General features: G+C 38.9%; 1 protein-coding gene across 1 annotated transcript; it reads right to left on the bottom strand.

Annotated features, from left to right (window-relative positions):
• Window positions 1-16398: 16398 nt before the first annotated feature.
• On the bottom strand, window positions 16399-17870 carry RPRM (reprimo, TP53 dependent G2 arrest mediator homolog). Its single transcript, XM_017523195.2, has one exon. The coding sequence runs from the start codon at window positions 17610-17612 to the stop codon at window positions 17283-17285; it is 330 nt and encodes a 109-aa protein (XP_017378684.1). The 5' UTR covers window positions 17613-17870; the 3' UTR covers window positions 16399-17282.
• Window positions 17871-21776: the final 3906 nt, after the last annotated feature.

Genomic DNA, 21776 nt, shown 5'->3' with positions numbered 1-21776 from the left:
TTCTAGGTTCTTGAGGAATCGCCACACTGTCTTCCATAATGGTTGAGCTAATTTACACTCCCACCAACAGTGTAGAAGTGTTCCTATTTCTCCACATCCTCTCCAGCATCTGTTGTCTTCAGATTTTTTAATGATCACCATTCTAACTGGTATGAGATGGTATCTCAATGTAGTTTTGATTTGCATTTCTCTAATGACCAGTGATGATGAGCATTTTCTCATATGTTTGTCGGCCTCATGTATTTCTTCTTTTGAAAAATGTCTGTTCGTATCCTTTACCCACTCTTGAATGGGCTTGTTTGTTTTTTCTTGTAAATCTGTTTTAATTCTTTGTAGACTCTGGATATTAGCCCTTTGTCAGATGGGTAGTGGATCTTTTCATGATAAGTTACTTCAGATGAAGTTGAATTTCTTCTAAGTTTCCTCCAAGGACCAATACCCTGTATTATAAATTGAATGGATTTGAAGTACTTATTTCAATACTCTTAATAGTTATTTATAGCATGAAAAACCATATAGTATAATTGTATTTTTAGTCACCTATATGATACGTAACAAAATTCAGTTTGCTTTTTTCCTGGACATTATGTTTTCAGAATCAACTCATACTGATAAATGTATAGAGACCTCATTCACTCATTTTATCTGCTATATAATTCATTCAGTTTATTCAGTCCATTTACCTACTATTAGACCTTTAGATAGTTTTTAGTTGTTTGTGATTACAGACAAGACTGAGGAAGCCCATCTTTACTCCAATCTTCTTATTTGCCTGTGAAAGAATTTCTCTAAACCTAAAATTGGATTTATACCTAAGAAGCGATATTATTAAGTTATGAGTTATATATACAAAGATGTTCAGTGCAGGGTTATTTAAAAAGCAACAAATTAGAAACAACCTGGGTATCCATATGGTTAATAAGTTAAGATACACGCCAGGGTGATAGTAAAAATAGTAAACAATAACAAAAATAAACAACAGTGCACCCCTGGTGCTGACTAAATAGAATGCACCAATCAGAGTGGTCATGGGCTGTACAAAATCAGCACAAGAATACTGCTGACTACTGGTTTGATTTCAGCCATGGACACATCATTTTAGGAAGCTGCTTTTAAATTTGGGACTGACTTTTATGAATTACACTTGAAGGATGTCCATAATATTCTGTTTAAAGGAAACGGAGTAAGTTACAGAATTCTATCTATAAATTTAACACGACATTTTTTGGTTAAAATTAGAAAGGAACAAAAAATTTACTGTTTACATGGCAGAGTTGTGGTATATACACCTTTCTGTAGTTTTTTGCAATATTTAATAATATTTAATTCATAATTTGCATTAATATTTTTGATTTATCAATTGTATATCCTTCATTGTATTTTATTATTAGCCTTAATCCTTCCTTTAATCAGCTTGTCTCTTTTCCTTCATGTCTTACCAAAGGTTTGACAAATTAGAGAGAAAAGGGGAAAAAAGTAGTCAGTTTTTAGAGTTTTGAATTTCAGAAGTTTAACATATAGGAAAAAAGTGGAAAGAACTCAAGAAATGGAAAAGAAATTTGGGAGAACACATGAAAGTTAGAAGATGCTACTCTGACCACTTCCCCCTCAGAGAGAAAAGAAAAGAAGAGTTAAAGAGTGAGCAGTGAGATTTTGATATAATTGAGTAAGCAAGAAAGGTACTTAGAATCCCTTCCTTTAGCCATCCTGGGGCAAAGTCAGACTAAGCCCAGGGTAAGGTAATGTCATACGGAAGATGGTTTTGAGTATCTAAAAGATGTGAGGACTGGGGCCCCTCTCCAAAAAAGAATTGGTTGTAGGTCATGTCAAGGCAGATGAGTCTGAGTTAATTTCAAAAGTTAGGATACCCAGGATGGTGCTGTAGTGATGTAAGGATTCCTGTACTCCCAAGGGAAGATCATAATACATGTTATCCATCCAAGAATGGCATGAACTGAATACTGGGAGTCATCTGACCTGCAGAGGCTCCACAGGGAGGGACCTCTACAAATCCACAACCCAGACAAATTATACAAGAATCACCTCAGTAGATGCCACAATGGAAAGATAAGAATAAGAACAAGATACCACATGTCCTCCTCCCTAAGCCTTGGCATTTTGTGAGCTCCCAACTGTAGACTCAACCCTGAGGAAGAAGGTGGGTGAGATGGAGGGAAAGAACTGCTCAGATACTATGAGAGTGCCTACTATAAGTTACAGAAAAATAAAATTACAGTATTTGTATATTTGAGTTTGTAGGGTAAAATTTGTATCTGCCGCCACCTGGATCTTTTTCTCCTTTCACTTTCTCTAAATACCAAATTTTACTGTTGCACATCCCATAGGGACCTTTTATGGAATAGGTAGAGATTTTCACTTTTTTTTCCCTAGAAGCTTGTATGTAACAGTGAACTTTATTTTTAACAGCATCATGCACTGCAGTAATTAAAAATAACAAAGAAAATAAAAATTGACATTTCCCTCCATACATACAAATAGTAGGTACAAATTAAATCTTAAATTATTTTTTGAAGGTTACACATTTCTAATATATCTCTTTTATTAACTACAGCAATCATTCATATTTTCTGTATTTAAATTTATAATTATTTTATCAAATAAAATAGATAAAAGCATTTTTTTAAATAAAAAGAGAATATTGTCAAATGCTTTTGTTGGACCTCTTCTTTTCATACTCCCATTTCTCAGCAACGGAAGCAACTATTAGCTCTGCATATGCTTGTTAATGGCTGGATGCAGTCTTTCAGAATTTTCCTTCTAGGACAGCAAGGCAAAATCAATGGCAGTTTCATCTCTCTTGAAGATTGATGCAGCCTTGCAATGCTTAGCAAAACCATGTGATCTTTTAATCAATCACTGAAATAAATCATGCAACTGGTATCAGGAACCAAAGTCATTTCACACTCACCTTCCCTATTGCTTAGAATCAAAGGAAATGAAATCTAAATTAGACTTGTCAAGCCAAGCTGTGCAGCCTCCATTCCCAAAGGAATTGAAATTTTGTCATCGTTCAAAAGACTTTTCTTGCAATAAGAAAATACATAGGTTGATATATTTGTCTATATATATGAAAGTGATGGACAATCTCCTATGGTCCTTGCTCATAAAGAGGCTAAGCCAGAATATTGTTGCATAAAACCATAACTTCTAATCACTGGCATATAAACAGTAGCTGTATCTTTTCATAGATTCTGGAAAGATTTTACAGAGATCTTATGATTCACTACCCTGCCTCACATAAGATTTAATGAAACACTTGTACACAGAAGGTTATCTTTTTACTCTTATCCTAAGGAAAGACATTCCTCTAAAAATGTAATTTATAGCCTCACCCTCTTCATTTCTAGGAATCTCTTCCACATAAAATCAACTCTTTATTTAATCCAGGTAAAGGGAAAGATGAGTGAACCAGAGAGTACAGAATCATAAATAATTTAAAAAGTAATTCAACCTTGCCCTGCAGAATTGTGGGAGAATTGCACAGTGAAGAAAAGTATAATGATACTGTAATAATGTTTTGAAGAGCTTCTATTAGCTGACCCACCCCAAATCCAAGTGTGTATTAAAGGAGTGGCTATATTCAGTGTTTTTCTCAAATTCAGGACAAAAATAGCATCTTAAATCACCCCTTTAGTCTCTAATTGAACATGTAGCCTCTCTCTGAACACTTTGTTCACTGCCTAGAATCTAATTAGATTTGTAAGTACAGGAAGAAGCAGAAATACATAGTTGACTAATGGAAAACATAAACAGTATTGGGAAGCTAACTCCACCGTAATCATGGCTACAGATCAGAGGAATCAGTGGCCATCCTTAACCCTGGATCCACATAGGTATGGTTAACTTGAACTTAATTCTGGCTGCTCTAAACACCTGAGAGCATGCACTGTAACAGTTGAGGCAAACAGTAGTAGTTCCAAAGCGGTGCTTTATGAGGGGAGGTGGTGGTTTCACAATTAATAGACTCTCTCAAGCAATAATTAGGGGTATATCCAAATAAAATTCCAGTTCCCTGCAAAAGGAAAGTTTTGGCAGTATCAGGGTTAGCCCAATGTGCAGTAGAAGCCAGGACATATGAGTAAACTAGACAAACAAGTGGACTTCAGGTGGAAAAGCTGTGGTTCTCTGGACAAAAGATTGTCTAGGCCATCACCATAAGCACACCAGATACCTTAAGATCAATCAGATCCCACTAGCTGGTCACCTGGAAGCTACTGTCATACTCTTTACTTCAGTCAAAATTGACTCAGAAACTGGACAAATATGAGCCTTTAGGTTGAGGCCTCAGGGCTGAAGATATAGCCGAGCTGAGAAAGTCGTGAGCACCCGTTTTGTATGTTAGCCACGTTTGGGATCCTCTCCCACCCCAGCACTGTGCCTCCAGGTGCCCAGAGGATGTATGACTTGGATAAACCACAAGATTCCTTCTAGGAAGCATTTCTCTCTCTCATCAGAGTTTGAGACCATATAATCTGTTATTTTTAAGTCTAAGTCTGAAGATGATTTATTGTCATTGCGAAGCATATGCTACTTGTGTTTTATAAATGGAAACTGGGTGAGATGTATCCTTTGAAAGACATTCTTCCGGGCTATGTTTAATCAAACTCTAGCACTCACAGTGTTGTTCTTGGCAGAATTTCAAAATAGAGGCCACTCTGAGGACAGGACATAAAACCATATTATAGTGAACAGTATTTAAGCAAGATACCAATATGACAATGCTGATTGCAGTGACTTTGGAATACAGGACTGTAAGGTCACAACATGTTCTAAAATTAGGTCAGAAAATTTTTGATAAGTTATATTTAAGGGTGATATCACCTAGAAACAGACAACTCAGGTCTTACGATTCCATGGTCCTGTTTTATTACTAAATGCAAAATATCTCATTAAGAAAATATTTAACCAATGCAAGTGTGTATATTTTCTTTATTGAAATAAAAGAAAATAAAAAGCAGGTGATGTATGGAGAATATTATAAACTATACCAAAAGTAGATATTTACATGCTGGAAGATGCATATCTATAGCTCTTATGCCAGGGATCAGAGACAGGCCACACAGTAGCATGAATTCTAACAGTACTGATTTTGCTTCAAAATTAATAAGTGGTCTCTTCCATGGCGGTGAAGTTTATTACTGCTTCTCTTTCCAATTTGTTGGACAGGATCAGTCAGCATTCAAAAAGGTGATCTTCATGTCTCCACATGGCTGTGTCTGTCTACTAAGAATGCCTCTACCATCTAGAGAGGAGTCTAGTCTGAAACATTGCTCTTGTTGGAAATTTATTTTCTGACTATTTTTCTTTGGAGGTATGACATAGTATGCAACTCCAGTATTGTTGGAAGATATTTTGGAATTTCAAGAGCACACCACCAAAAACCTCATACCTTTCAGAGCATGGTCTGTGTTGTTGACAGTTCTGTGCAGATTCTGAAATAGAATGCTAAAATTACAGACTTGGATTCTGTGACGTAAAGGTATTAAGCTTTCTTCCCAAGTAACAATAAAATGTTTCTTTCATTTGATTATCTAGTGTGGCTGAGACTACATCTTGTGCCGGATTAGAAAGAATGATTTATCCATTAACACCTTTTACTCATATAGTAAGGAAACAAAATCCTGTTAAATCCATGAGTCTGTACCTCAGGGATCCTTTTGTTTTGGATGAATAGGTGCCTCTGAGCCAGTTTAATTTTCCTTTAGAGGTAGGGAGCTTAATGTAAGGACTAGTCTTTGAGCTTATAGAAAGCTGAGAGGCTATGTGTGCACCTGCTTCAGTTAAATAATCTCAAAGCCACATTGAGTGTAACTCTGGACAAACCGTTAAGAATTGACTATTTTGAAGTGAGACCAGAAATTTATGATATTTATGGCGAAAGTGTAATAAAAGATGATTTTTGCACAATGGAGGAGATGTGAGGAAAAAGTTGCACATGAGTGAAAAGTCTACAGGTCTTGCTACTTCAGTAATGGCCCAAATCTTCTAAATCAGGGAGAGCTTTGGCCAAAGACCCTGAGTAGGCTACTGCTTGCTTGGGTCAGACAGCAGAGCCACCTGTCAGGTGCCCATTCTTTCTTGTTCAAAAAAAAAAAAAAAAAAACCCACAGGATTGAAAGGCACCACAAAGATCCAGTGTAACCATCCATCTAATTCTTGTATCTCTGTTGCAATATCTTTTCTGCATGGTCATCCCGTATCAGGGAATTCATTCTCTCCCAAAGCAGTTCATTTCATACTTGTAAAGCTCCAACTGTGAGAAAGATCTTGCTTGTCAAGACTTTAATCCTCTGTTTATAGCTGCTTCTACTCACTCTTGCCAGTTCTACTACTTGGGTTCGTACTAAATAAATGTAATCCCCCCTGATTATATCAGTTCCTCAGATATTGGTGGACAGCTATCCTAGTATCCCTGAGGCCTTATTTGTTGTTTTCGTCTGTGGTAAATACTGCCAACTCTTGATCGTTTTTCATCTAGCATAGTGTTGAAACCTTTGCTAGTATAGTTGCTTTCTTTTGAATATATCTGAGTTTGTTTACAAGTTTTTTTTAAATTCAGTATTAGGTCCAGAACCCATTATAAGACTGTAATAATCCAAAAGCAGAGGGGAGCTTGACTCTTGCTCCTCTTATGAGATTCAGTGCTTCCCTCAGTGCAGATTAAGTTCACTGTTTTTGGAGGCCTCAAAATTCCATTGACTTTTCTAGAGCTTCTTCTTCAGCAAAAGTTCTGCATCTTTTATATATATGGTCTATTTGACAACAGATTTTTCCCATTCTGTACTTGGACAGTTTTTTCGATTCAAATACAGGAACTTGTATTTTTCTGGGTTAAGTTTTAGCATATTAAAATCAGACCAATACCCAGGTCTGTCAGAATCTTTTTGTATCCAAATGTAGTCAATTAACATATTATTGCTCTGCACTCCAATTTCCTTAGCAATGGGAATAGAGACTACCACATTCCCATGAATGAGATCCCTCAATTTTCTCTTTCATGGCAATGGGATGATGTAACTTCTAGAGTTACATCACTTTGAAAACTTCTAATTAACACTCATAATATACCAAATATGATTAATACTAGCAATGACTGCAATCACTTATATAAATGGATGATGATGACATGAATCAACAAGAATTTATTTGATGCTGACCAATTTTCCATGAACAGAATTTGAAAATTAGCCATGTCAACAATACAATCCAATGAGGAGAAAACAGTGAAAGGAGAATCAGGAAAGAAGACCATATAATATGGTGATTATGTGCTTTGGAATCAGTGTGGAAATAGGATCTTAAAATAAAAACTTTTCATTTATTAGTTGAAAACGTAGGATAGAAGAAAGTCAGAAGTGTTTATAGAATAGTCCAGTATTCTGGCATATAATTTCAATGAAACACAGGAGTATTAAAACTCTGTAACTTCACTCAATCTTTATTAAATGACTGTTACATGCCAGGTAACCTAGACTCTAAGAAGACAGTGCCTTTGGTGGTCATAAAATGTGTCTCATTGCATTCTTTCATTGTCTAAGCACTCTTTCTAAACCATGGAATCATAAATTGAAACTATAATCTGAAAAATCACTGAATCATGGAACACTGTTAACATTTTCTTTCTCTATACAGCACATTAAGCATGAAATGGAACCCAACATTAAATTTCTAAGGTTGGCTCTTTGAATGGCTTTTTATCTCAATAGTCAGTGAAGTCTTTGTTTGCTTTGTAGAATTGAAGTATGATTTTGGAGAATTAAAATACATTGACCAAATGCAAAGAATTCAGCCAAATTTAGTCTCTGTACCATATTATTGAGTCATAAAATCTCATATAAAATATCGAATGAATTTACTTTAATTTGGAAGTAAATGTTTACAGAAAATCTAAAGGAATCTTTTATCACATTCTCCTTTGAAATCAATTATCAATTTTCAAGTTTTAAGTATTATAATTTGGTTCTTTATATATTTTTATTGTTTAAATGATACATCTGATATTTACCAGAGTATTTTGTTTTGGCATCTCTAAAATTTTTTATTGATAAACATTCTAAATATTAGAGAATTTTTAACAACATTTTGAAATAAATCATTCATTAAGAAAATATAAAAAATCTTAAATACTTCATTTTTAAAAAGAAAATTCAAGTAGGCTTAGAGACTTCTCCTCAAATAGACTAGGTGAGCACATGATTCACTGTGTCATAGTAAGAACACAATGTTATAAATCACTGTGAAATGAATTTCGCCACAGTGATCCAATCTTAAGACTACCAAACACTGACTGAAGAAATTAGTGGTATAGAAAAACTATCACTGAGTAATAACTGGATAATTAGCTGTTGGGTATAAAGCAATCAAGGATTATCCACAAAGTAAATCATGTCTAGAGGAGAATGGCTTACGTTATTAACCATTGAAAGTTGTTTTTATAAAGTTATTCCTGAAAAAGAAATTGTCCAAATATAGGAGGACTGTCATGCCAAAAAAAAAGAGGACATATTGTTTAAAAATGAGCGTGCTCTCTTATATGCGTACAAGCATACTTTACAGGTCATTAAGTATGTTGCCATCACAGAGATGCTTTGCTGAGAACACTGTGCTTCCAGCCTCAGATTCAGGTCTCACAGCTGAAAACTTGTAGAAGAGATGACTTTACCTGTGGTGATGACCTGAATGAGAAACAAACTCATAAACACCAGTCTTTATGGTTGAGAAATTTTCTCTTTCAACGACACCATCAGCAACCCTGTCCCGTAACCTGATAATAAGAATGAAGAAGCCCACTAGCGCAAGTCTCAGAGGAGGAGATGATACTTACAAAGCAGAGAGTCACAGTTAGAAAAGTCACTGTCCTCATCCGAAGTGTGGAGAAGGCAAAGCAGCTAGAAACCCAAAGCAATAAACAATGACAGTTCAATTTCTATGCACATGAGAAGCTAAGCCAAGTCTCTGGGTTAGGATGAGTTTATATGAGGAGCAACTTAGAAATAGAATTAGGAAGGTTTCCAAGAAAAGTAATAAAAGTATCTCATGTGCTTACAAGGCAGCATTTCCAAGCAAGATGGGTCATGAGAGAGGCTCCATCAAAATAAATTTTTAAAATCAGTTTGGCTAATGCTGAGTATTTTATCCATCTCATGGAGAGTCCCAGAGCTTAACTTTTTAAAATAAAATTTACTATTTCATATAAAACCCATTTTTATATTTAGCTAGGTCCAGGTAGGGCAGATGATTTTATTCTCATGAGCAAAAGGAATGTCAAATGACTGATCCAGATGACCAGGGGCAAGGTGGTAGCAATACCTGCCCCAGAAATTCAGAGCTATTGTCTAGGGCACTTGGAGCTACATCAGCTCAATGCAGAGAACCTTGAAAGAAATTATAAAATTCTTTTTTATTTTTTCATCCTTGCTGAAATATAGTTGATAGAATAAGTAGCTTTAAAAGAAATATTAAGAGTCAGGAGACATAGATCCCATTACCAGTTCCACCAGTGACTAGCTGTTTGGGACCATGGGAAATGACATACGTACCCTCTCTAGGCTTTGGATCCATTGAGCAAGGTGACCCTTGTTGTAGGTCCTCCAGCAGGCCTCTTGCTTCCTTTGATGCTAGAATCCCTTCTCCTGTGAGGATGCATGGCCTTGTATCCTCACAGGAAATAGAGGAGACTGGTTTGAATAGAAACAACTCTCCTTCCCCTTCTTCTCTCTCCTCTCATCACAAGGGTGTCACTGGCCATTGACTGAGTACACCCTTCTTCCTGCACTCACCCAGTTACAGCGGTTTATTCAGCAATTGACACAGAACACCAACAGGGCCAGAGTTCTCCCAGGAAAAAAAAAAATCTCTTTCTGCTGGGGTTATTAAGCTGATGAGATATGAGTGTGAGCCCAGGGGAGTCCATGTTTTTTCTTTTCTCACCATGTGGAGAGGGATATTCTGAGAGATGGAGAAAGAGTCTGAGTGACATCAGATATCAGTTTCTTTCATGCATGATGCACCTGTATCCTGGAACTTACAAGTCATATGAGTCAATCAATTATTTTACTTAAAAATTAGCTTCAGCTAGATTTTTGTGGATTGGAACCCAAAGATTCTTAATTAATAAAGTCCATTCTAGCTTGAACTTTGATGATATTAGGAGATATTAATGTTACTTAAAAGCAGAATGTATCATTTTCTTAGAAAGCTCATCTGTGGAATGCAGGGGAGGAAATTTTACACTTGATCTTCTTAATTATTCAGTCATTGAAATTCACAGTGGGAGAAATGAATAAAACACTTGTTCCTGTGCTGAATTTGTAGAAAATATAAGTAGCCTCAAGATATTCATTTGGAGCACTTTCTTCAGGCCTTCCATATTCATGTTCATCTTGAGTTTGAATATGTAAAGTGGAGCAAGATTTGTGTATGCTGCCTGAAGACATGGGGGAAAATCAAATTAAATAGTTTGAGTATTTCAGGCCCCATGCTAATTATAGAGAAGGGTAGAGAGTACTTCATTTTCAGGGGGAGAAGGCAGGAGAATACGGGGCTCACACAGATAGATCCCCAAGGACACGTGCAAACAGATTAAGCAAAAGATAGGATATTATCACAGAAGGTCCCTTTAAATTCCATGATTCTTTGCATCAGACTACCACCATCTCAGTTAGGACCTAGTGCAGAATCATGACTATAATAGATACTAAATAATAAATACTTATTGATGATAAAGATAAGAAGCCCTGGCAAGGCCTCTTTCTCCTTTAGAGATAAGAAAATTGAGCCATCGGACAGGATGTTTGCAATCATTCCAAGACTCCATAGAGAAGAAAAGAGAAACAGAGAAGGAATTTACAACCTTCCACGTTCTCACAATGTTTAGTCCTTCCCCTCAGCAGTCTTTGAGCCTTTTATTAAGCCCTCTAAATGTAAAATTTTCTAACCATTGTTTTGAGAATTTAGAATCTGCCTGTAAATTTCTAGAGACTTTACTTGATAGGTTCTTTTTGTTTTCATTGACCTTCTTCAAATTTAGGGTCCCAGCTCATTTCTCTTAACTTAGCTTTTAAAGATTTTCAAGCCTATGCAATATATAATCTTTGACTTTTCTGTCTCTTAGGGTTTCAGCTTCCTTTCCTTTACAATTCTTAGATGAAGATTAAAGCATATATTTCAAGATACAGATGTACTATAAGACTCCAGACACTTCATATAAATCTTCTTTACTGAACATTTTGAGAGAATTTACTTGCAACATTTCCTATGCATTGTTTTATTGTAAACAAATAAATAATATAAAACATAGAATTGGGGAATGTGTAATGTGCAATGCTCATTTTTAGTCTGTAGTAGAATAAACATGCTTCATGGGTATACAGTAAGGGAAACACTGAGTATATGTGCACATGCACCTGCCTTAACCAATACTACTTAGAAGATGAACTACATGATCCTGCTCAATTTATAGGATAATAAATAAAGCAAAAGAGACACTCTGGATCCCACAGGGATTCTTTTCCAAAGCAATCAGACATCTGGAGTCTTGGTCTGATAAAAATCAATGACTCTTTCAGGGCAGTATATCTTTAGATGTGGGTGTGGGAAGGAGTGTATAATGAGACAGCAATTGGTGAGGGGAGAAAGCAAATATTTAAAAAATGAGAAAAACTATAACCTTATCTTCCTGTAATAAAATATGCCAACATGTAGGCTATGGTATAATTATATGTGTATATTTGTATTACTATAAATTCTAGAAATAATAAGAACAATTTCTTATCTTACTCTTGTGGGTAGATTATATAACTTCCCTTATATATGTGCCAGTGTTTTATGGTTCAAATGGAAAGGAATCATCTCATTTTCTTCAGTAATAAGTAGTAATGAACAATCTATACATGGGTGCTTGAAAAACACCATATGAGTCTTTGAATTATGAGTTCATAAAATATTACTATCTAATGGAAACCAGTTTTAAAATGGGGTGGGGCAGAATTTGTTCCAGCATTATCACAGATGACTTGACCTTTTTAGTATTGATCATTCTATGCCTGCATTTACCCACTCAAAAATGCTTCAGCAAGCATACCCTTAAATATATTTAGAAAAGAAAACTATCCATTATCCCTTCAAAATATACATAGTTAAATAAATTAAAATAAGCTTTGTTTATTCTTATTTAGTGTATATTGCTATTTAGGTCAGAAGCAAGCCACTGTTTGCAATGTAACTGAAGATTATTTAAAAATACATGTAGTTATCCTTACAACAGCCCTTATAGGAGCTCTGGAATGTTTTAAGCTTCTCAAATATAACAAAGATAATAAAAAAAATAAGATATATACACATAAATTCAAACTATGTTATGATAACCATAAATGATATATGACTGATAATAATATCATATAATTCTCATATAATTCATTTTTCTGAAAATTAATCCTGGACTTTCAAGTCTTTTAAACATTTAAAACAGCACAAAAATATCAGGAAAAGAGAACAAAGTGAGATTGGCCATGGAAACAACTTACCATTAAGCATTTACATTCAAACATTAGAAACAATTACTACTGAGGCAGCTGCTTTTGAAACATATCCCATTTGAGCTATTGTGCACAGGTCCACATGGGATTTGACAGGTAGAAAAAAGATTTATTGATTTCTATTGGAAGGATTGCTGTAGACTTGCTGCTTCAACAGGCTTTCAAACTAGGTTTGAGTTTGACGGAACAAACTGAACCCTGGAATCCTTTCCTGTCATTGTAACTCCCAAAGTGACAAGTAGAATGAGCCAGGGTTAAGGAAGGCTCTAAACTGCATGTGCAACAGCTGCTGTGTGCTGTTGCAGAAACTCGAAAGGAAAAATGCTTTAGGGAGAAAAAGTGGCTGTTAATGAGTCTTCAAACACCCTAGTAGTTTCTATAAACAACAGTGCTTAATACTGTGAATGTGTTCCTAGAAGAATTGCTAACTTGACAGTACAATGGGCTTTACATTCATGACCTCATCCTTTGAGAGCACAGAGATCTGGAAATTTAAGGGGCTGGTGAGATCATGTGTAATCTATCAGGTTAAAAACTACCGTCTACTCTGGCTTGGCTAGGTGTCTGAAATTTTGCTTTGATTATTGTAAATAACTTACCTCCAGTAGAGGACCACCTGACTTTTGTGAGAAAAACATCTACACAGAAGATCAAGACTGGAAAGATAAAATATATATTTTTAAGACACATAAGAGAGATCTATGAAACATCTTAAGAGAGAAAAAATGTTAAATCAATTAATTTAATGGAATCATAGAATTGGAAGTTTCTTTAGAACCCATCTTCTTTATTTTAGGGATCAGGCTATTCAGCTGCTTAGTGACCAAAACAATCTCTAAAATCTCAGCCCAGTGTGTCTTTCCCTTCCTAATTCAGAGTTAGCATAAGAAGGCTCAGTAGCAGGAGTGACTTGGACCCAGTAAGAAGCCAGGATGGCTTGGAAATCAGAAATCACGGACCATCTGTCAGGAGCTAGTGTGATCTCAGACTTAGCAGTACGACCTCTGCTTTTGATTCCCTCAAGGTGTCCAGCATTCAAGTTCTTGCTACATTTTCAGAGAGAGTAAGGAAATGCGTATTAACGATCTTAAGAAAAAAAAAAAAAAGACTTATCAACAATTGGTTAAACTACTTATACAGAGGACACGCAATTAAGCTATCACTAGCTGTCTGCCCAGCCAGAGATCCCATTAGTCCACCAGCTGTGTCTTATGGAAACTTCTCCCTGCATTTGCTATATTTCCAGAAGGGCTTCAAGAAATATTAGATAAGTCCCCCTGGGCCATGCCATATCAAGCAAGCTTTTACAGGTCTGTCTGTCTGTCTCTCTCTCTCTCTCTCCCTCTCTGTCTCTGTCTCTCTCTTTCAGGGCCTCCCACTAATTACTGACCAAGACTTCAGTGTGGTGTGGTAGAACCTGCCTATTTCGTTATTTATCTAAACTTCCGGTCTTTTAAGGCTGACATTGTTTTCTTAGGTGAAACACAGGCTTTCAGAACCTATTTTTCTTAGAGAATGTTTGTGGGAAAGGACCGACACTCCATAAATTCTGAGCAGAATTAAAATGATTCATTTAAAGCAGTTTTTAGAATGAGGGACAAAGAGAGTCAAAGGCAGAGTGAGAGAGGGAGGGGTGTGGCCTCAGAAAGTGGTTGCTCTGTGGCCATCGGGGAATAGAGAGTGTAAAAAGCTTCTTGCACAGATTGCCTCATCTAGAAAAACCAGAAGCACTTGGCATCTCTCTAAGTAACAAATGGATCTAAGGGCTGAAGAGAAGGGTTGTTGGCAGGAAATAGTCTCCAGGGCTATGTGCACTGCAGACTGTGCATTTCCCTATAGTGCATAGATCATAGATTACAAAGCTGTATTCGCCTACCTTTTCTACCTACATTTTGCAGGTTCTGGTTTGTTTGATGATCACAATTTCTGGGGGTAAGAGAATAAATATAGATAATTGAGATAAAGAGAAACTGTAGATTTTGCTTTTGAGGTTCAGGGAGGAGGAAAGAAAGAGGTGTGAATAAAAATGAAGAGAAACAAGATAGAGAAGATAGAGGTCTTCAACCTTGGGAAGGCTCTTCTCTCAACTTTCAGGACTTTTGCTTTAAATGAAAACATGTGTTCTATACAACTTAAAATTGACCTGTCGGTTTGAACCCTCCTCCCGCCTCCCCATGTCTGAAACTCAAAGCATGTACCTGTACACAGCAGAGTACAATGCAAGATTCCTACACTCTACCCGATTTGTTTTTTTTAATCCCAAATCAAATTCTACCAGAGTACTGAATTCGCTGGTGAGCTAATAAATCTTCCAGAAGAAGGGACCCTCAGAGGCTGTTGCAGCCACAGCCTGAGTTAAATTTTAATCGTCTGCTTTGTCCCAGAGAATCCCTTGCTCTGCTTTGTCTCTCCCTTTGAAAAATGGAGGCAGCAGATTTACTCGGTGCCACAGAAACTGTCTACAAAATAAGACATTGCCATTTCTTGTCCTATCAGTTAGCAAAAGTAAACTGCCTTTCAAGACTCCTGCTGACTACCTATTGACTATCTCTTGACCCTGCCCCCTGGCCAGATACCAAAACAACAAACAAGCAAACCGTTTTCTGTTTTAAAGACAGGAACAACCAGCAAAACTTCAAAATCCTTTTTTCTCAATCCTGATATCCATTAGCATTAAAAAAAAATCCTAGATTGTAATTTCTGGCAAGGTTTACTTGAGAGTAAAATGGACACTTAATAGTGGATATGACATTAAAGGCACTCAAAACTTTTGATCCCAATCTTTGAGTCATTCAGTGTTTACACCAGTTGTGCTTCTTTCTGAGTAAATGGAACACTTTATTGTTATTTGATTTTAGTTACTCTTATAGCTGCCATTGTGAAGTCTTTGAAATTTTAATTGCTATAGCATCTTAGTGGATTCTTTATAATCTTGAAAATATTTAGAATCCTATCCCAGGCATAAAAATAAACTACTCAAAACCTCTTGTCAAGTTTATGCTCCAAGCTATTGTATCCTTTGGGTTATTTTCACAGGTACGATTTTTTAAGCGTTTCTTTCTAACACTGTTGAATTTCTGAGCCTTAAATGTGTCAACGGCCATCGGTAGCTCTACTCCAACCATCCTTCCCAGTTGCAGTTGTTAATACTCATCTCCCACATTCAGGACCTCGGCTAACTCCTCTGAGCCCTTTGCCTGGTCTGGGGCAGACTCAATTACAAAGAGCAGGCTGAATCTTAATCTGGTCTTTTTGTTAGAAAACGTAATAGGGCAACGACAATAATGCATCTCATGTTTTAGTAACAGTGGTTTACCCCAGGGAGTATTAACATCACTAACGTCACTGTGTGCCTTAGCAGCTACTTTTCCTCGCATTTTATAATTTCTCCCCCACCATGGGCAGCATCCCAGAGCCGCCTAGCTAACGTTCATTAGGGTAGAGACGCCCTCCCTAAAGGCTGGCCAAGCCGTCTCTTCCTTTCATTAGTGGTGTAATCCTGTGTTCCCGCCGGAGCCTGGCACGGAAGTGTAATCTTCCCGCGGGGGCCCTCCTGTTGTCTAGCCTACCTGAGATCTGAGACTAAATGAAATATAAAATATTAACGATAAGAGAAAATAAAGCATGCTGCTTCTAGGACGGTTCCTGTGCCTGAGGCTGGGGTCTGTCTCACTCATCCCTGGGCCTCTCCGTCTGGCCCAGACCTTCGCCCCTCCACGGAATCCACAAGTTGAATCGCAGCTCTCCAAGGTGAATTGCCCTGGCCGAGAGCCAGACTCCTCACCCCCGCCCGGTTCCCCCTGCTGGGGAGCGCAGAATGACCACCAGGAGGCCAGGAACCAAACGCTTAAATGTTGCATTTATTAAGGAAATGTTAAGAAAAAAACAAAAAGTCAAAACGGTGTCACGGATGTCAAGAGCACTTTTGTGGCGTAAACCGTGCAGTTACGAGCTACGAGTTCTATTCTGGGTCTTTGTCCCAGGGCCAGCAGGAACGCCAGGCACCTCCCAAAAGACCCAGTGGGAAATGCACTAAAAGAAACAACGCACCCCGTTCAAATTCGCAGGCTCCCCCTCCCCCCACCCCTTCTCCCACAATGACAAAACTCTAACCCCTCAGGCAGGCAAACAGGCCACGGGGGCAGAAAAAGACTCATCAAATATTTGTATTCAAGCAAACAAACACAAAACCTTTTAAAACAGCACGTTACAATCAAAGGTATTTATCGCCTCTCCCCTCCAGGGCTGGAGAAGAGTGAGAGCGCATCCGGACACGGATTTGTGCGACCCCATCATGTCTGCTGCGTGGTTTTTAACAGGTCACTTTTCCGGTCACAAGGCGATCAGTGCCACTGGTCTCTCCCCTGCCCGCCCTCTCTACCTGCCCCCAGAGCTTGGCCCACCTGCGGGTGGAAAAGGGCCTTCGCCCCGTCGGTCTCCCCGCATTCCAAGCAAGTAGCAGCTTCCGAAGTTCTGCGCCCTAATCACCCTCTTCTTGTCACTTTCTGCTGAGTCCAGAAGTCTGGGCGCTCTCCTCCGACAGCCAGGCATGAGGACTTTCAGAGGGCGAGGGAGAAACCGGTCGCTTCTCTCAGAAAGGCGGAAGTCAAGAGAAATAATCGACTCCGACAGGTTTGCTTTGCCCAGTCTCTGATGGTGAGAGGCACAGCCGGGCTGGAAAAGTGGGCAGGCGTGGGAGCGGTTGCCGCGGGGGCGGAGGGCGGGTCAGTAAGGCCCCACGACCACCGCCTCCACCTCCTTAGACGGTCTCCGGTCCTTCACGAGGAAGTTGATCATGCCCTCGGACTTGATGAGCAGATTGCAGCCGAGGAAGAAGATGCCGAAGACCACGGTGAGCGACAGCACGCACATGACTGCGATCTGCACCACGCGCATGATGTACAGGCTGCGCTCGTCCGGGCCTCCCTCGGCGAAGCCGTCGTCGGTCACCACGGACGCCTGGGTGCAGCAGCGCATGGCGCGCTCCAGCGCCTCGCTGCTGTTGGCCAGGAACAGGCCCGCCACGTCGGTTTGGTTGCCCAGGGCCAGATTCATCGCAGGAGCGGGCGGCCGCCGCGGTCCGAGGGGTGAGAAGGCGGCGGCGCTGGAGGAACAGGTGCCGGGCTGAGCGCTCACTCGCAGACTTGCGCGCGCGAGGGCTCCTCGCTCTGCTTTCGAAAGTCCCTGGGCCGTGGGAGTTTCTCAAGAGCCTCTCCGACGCGCGCAGCTGCGGGGCTCTTCTAACGCCGTCCGCTCCAGCCCAGGCGGTGCTCGTTCCCGGCGCTTGCTCGACTAGGGGCTGTTGGAACTTGGCGGGGCTGGGCCAGCCCCGCCGTGGGAGGCGCGGGCGCGGCGGCTGCACTGAGCGAACAGCGGCCCCTTGCGGCCGCACCGCCGCGCTGCGCGCTGCTCTTGGGCAGTGGAGGAAGCAAAGGGGCGAACCTGGTCTTCCTTTTTATTGCTTGCTTCTTTTGCAAACTCCAAAGGCCAGGCAGAGGTCACAGTACTATTCTGACTTGATGAATGATTAAAGAGTTTGGGGGGGAGGGTGCGGTCAGCTGAAAGTTTCAGAGGAACTGGGACACACCAGCTCTGCGTGTCTTTTGCCTGCTGCCCCCCTGCCCTCTGGGCGGATGGAAAGTGGCGATGAATCGCAGGTGCCAGATGGTACTGGCCGAGGCCACCCGCCTGCCGCCTGCGCTTGACTCCGTCTCGCCTGCGTTGGATTTCTAGTGTAGCGGGGGTGATCTGAGAATGTTTCTTACAAAGTAATGAATTTGGCAAGACAGAAAGGCATGGAAGAAGGTAGAAAGGAAGGAAGGAAAAGTAAAAAGGAAGGGAGGGAGAAAGAAGAGCTCTACACCCAGCCTCCTTTATCAAAGCGATTGGAAGACAGAGCAAGGCAGGTTTTCTCATGAGGTTTGAGGCCAAGGGAAGGAGGTTAGAGGAAGGAGGAGTTATTCTGTGGCCCTTGGGTGGAGGTGGTTGCCGGGAGCAGGGTCACCTCTCTGGTAAAGGAGGTGAACAGAGTGACCACTTGCTTGTAATTTTAATTGCAGATGAGTGTTTGGATGTACTTCCAGCATTTTGACCGCTGGCAGTAAATCAGTTGTTTAAAGGAATTGCTCACCAACATCCATCATCTAGAACGCCGGCCAAATGCTGGGAACCCTCCCCATTTTCCATAAGCTGATGCATTTCACCCTTAGTCATTTTAAACTAAAAACAGATGTTTTTATGGGCCTGATCGAAGTTTCAGCCATCGTGATTTTGCTGTAGGTTTCAATGAAATTGTATAAACCTGTCAGATTTTCTTTTTCTTTTCTTTTTTTTTTTTTTTTTGAGACGGAGTTTCGCTCTTGTTGCCCAGGCTGGAGTGCAATGGCGCGATCTCGGCTCACCACAACCTCCGCCTCCTGGGTTCAGGCAATTCTCCTGCCTCAGCCTCCTGAGTAGCTGAGATTACAAGCACGCGCCACCAGGCACAGCTATTTTTTTGTATTGTTAGTAGAGACGGGGTTTCACCATGTTGGCCAGGATGGTCTCTTGACCTCGTGATCCACCTGCCTCGGCCTCCCAAAGTGCTGGGACTATAGGTGTGAGCCACCGCGCCCGGCCAGATTAAGTTTCTTAACTCTTAAAGAATATTGCATGTTCCCACGCTCCCTTTTTTATTTTCTTTCCCATCCCTCTTCTTCCCCATTACTCCCTGCCTCCCTCCCTCTTTCTTTCAGCTTTAACAGCTGAAAACCAGTAACTTGAACTTTCGATGGCATACACTTACTATTAAGTGTTCTCACCACAAATAATTAATAAAAATTTGAGATAATGGCTATGCTAATTACTCTGCTTTAATCATTCCACAATGTATACGTGTATCAAAATATCACTTTGTACCTCATAAATATGTACAATTATTTATCAATTAAAACTAGAAAACAGTAGCTGTCTTGCCATTTTAACTCTATTCTTAATTTCATTCTGTTTGCTTCATAAATCCTCTTATTTCTGTCTCTTAAAACATCATTTATTCCATCTTCAGAGTGTTGCTTAAACGTTTTTGCACTGCTTCATGACTATCACAAAATAGAATTAAATGCCTTCTGGCTGAGTTTTCCATTTTTTGATGTTTATTGTATATTAGCTGCAATAAGTTCGAGTTTTAAAGTAGCTGTTATTATTGTTATTTTATTTTATTTTATTTGAGAGGCAGTCTTGCTCTGTCGCCCAGGCTGTGCAGTGGTCAATCTCAGCTCACTGCAACCTTCGCCTCCCGGGTTCAAGTGATTTTCCTGCCTCAGCCTCCCCAGTAGCTGGGACTACAGGTGTATGCCATCACGCCCAGCTAATTTTTTTGTAGTTTTAGTAGAGATGGGATTTCACTGTGTTAGCTAGGAGGGTCTGGATCTCCTGACCTTGTGATTCACCTCCCTTGGCCTCCCAAAGTGCTGGGACTACAGGCGTGAGCCACCGTACCCAGTCAGCTGTTGTTATTTTGCGGGGGATGTTTAACAGCTGAAAACTCAGGCTTGGGCTTCTTCCACAATTCACTGCTTATTGTTCTAGTTTCCCGCAATTTAATTAGAACTAAAGAATGCCTCACTCTCAATTTATTCTTTGAACAAATTTATTAATAATTGATTAGTAAGAGTTTACTTAAATCTCACCATACAATCAGTCTATCTTACTTAATGCGGATAGTCCTTAAGATAATAAAACATAATGTGTACATGAAAAAAGTTGCAACAATTAAGACAATATAAAGTAATCCTGAAATAAATGGTAGAGAAAAGTAATAGAAATTTAGAAAAGTCAAAGGTCAGAAAATAGAGGCCCACCTCTAGGGATGTCAAGTTGTACAGAGCTGTGTGTTCAATAGAAGTTACGCGTAAGCAAATGGAGAGGGACTAACCCCTCCTTATGTGACAAAAACCAAGAGTTACTTTATAGTACATTTGTAAGGTCCAGTATGGCAAGATGCTAAAAATGTTAGTTGAATCACTAACAGAATATATTTATTGCTATTAAGAGTATTGCTGTTTTAATCAGGTCAGTGTTAAAACAGTCAAAACTTGGAGTCCAGGAGAGGTCTTATATTTAATCAGATCTTTGGGAGGGATAGCACACTTTTAAAAGACATAAAGTACCACTATGACTTTGTTTCTTTTCTAAATTGTTGACCAAGGTAATAGATATTTCCCCCATCAGCTAGTTCAGCTCTCTGGTTTTGTTCAACACAATCTTGGGATTGTTTCCCTTATTTTCCCTCCAATCTGATTTGTTTGAATAAAATTACTTGGAATATTTAGATGGAAATTAATTATAAATGTAGTCATACAAAAATTATGTTTTTTATTCATTCGTCAATTGACTTAAGGGGATCTGTGTTGCTAGAGAAATCTTTATCTTTTACAGAAACCTTTTATTTATCTTTTCCTTTTGTATTTTCAGCAAACAGTTTCCTCTCAGTTTTACTCTTTTTATTCACCTGTTTCTTAAGAGAATCTTACAAGTGTGAAAAAAGAAATATTTAAGAAATGTTGACATTGAAAATCTTAATTTCCAGAATAATGAATGAATATATGGTATGGGGGGAACATACTGGTAATTCACTCTAAAGCAAAGATTTTTGATACTGAGAAAGACTAACTGCTGTATTTATTTAACTAGTATCCTCTTCTACCTCATTGGAAATAGGTAGGTGTGATTTTATGAGAGTTAAAGGCTCAGTGTTTTATAACATACATGTTACACAAGGACAGAAACACTTGCCTACTCTTTCTGGAAATATATCTTTGGCTTATAATGCATTCTGTATGGGTATTCCAGGCAGATATGGTTGATTGCTGTAATCTATAGTTTGAATAGCCTTGAAATAGGACCAGATAATGCCAAAAGATTTTTTATTTACTCTTTTTGTACATTATGAAAATATTAAGCATTATGTACATTATGTATTAAAGTATTATACATTATGAAAACATGATATTTTAAAAAAGGAAATATCAAACATTGAAAGGATATTTATTGCTTTGGGACAAGCTTTTTAAAAAATAAATTACATTCTATTATACAATGTAAGTAGGAGTAAGAGTAAGACTAAGAACTCCTATTCAGAAGCCATTCATAATGGTAAATTCCATAGCCGAAACAAGAAAAAAGCCAGAAATAACCAAAATAGGTTATTGAACCACCAAAATAAATATCATAAAAGCTAAA

This window comes from Cebus imitator, unplaced genomic scaffold, assembly GCF_001604975.1.
Source record: "Cebus imitator isolate Cc_AM_T3 unplaced genomic scaffold, Cebus_imitator-1.0 Scaffold27, whole genome shotgun sequence".
Lineage (NCBI taxonomy): Eukaryota > Metazoa > Chordata > Mammalia > Primates > Cebidae > Cebus > Cebus imitator.
The sequence above is the reverse complement of the archived record's forward strand: the minus strand, read 5'-3'. Positions and strand labels throughout refer to the sequence as shown.

Coding starts and splice junctions, on each gene's coding strand:
- RPRM (XM_017523195.2), bottom strand. CDS start 17,612: ATGAATCTGGCCCTGGGCAACCAAACCGACGTGGCGGGCCTGTTCCTG.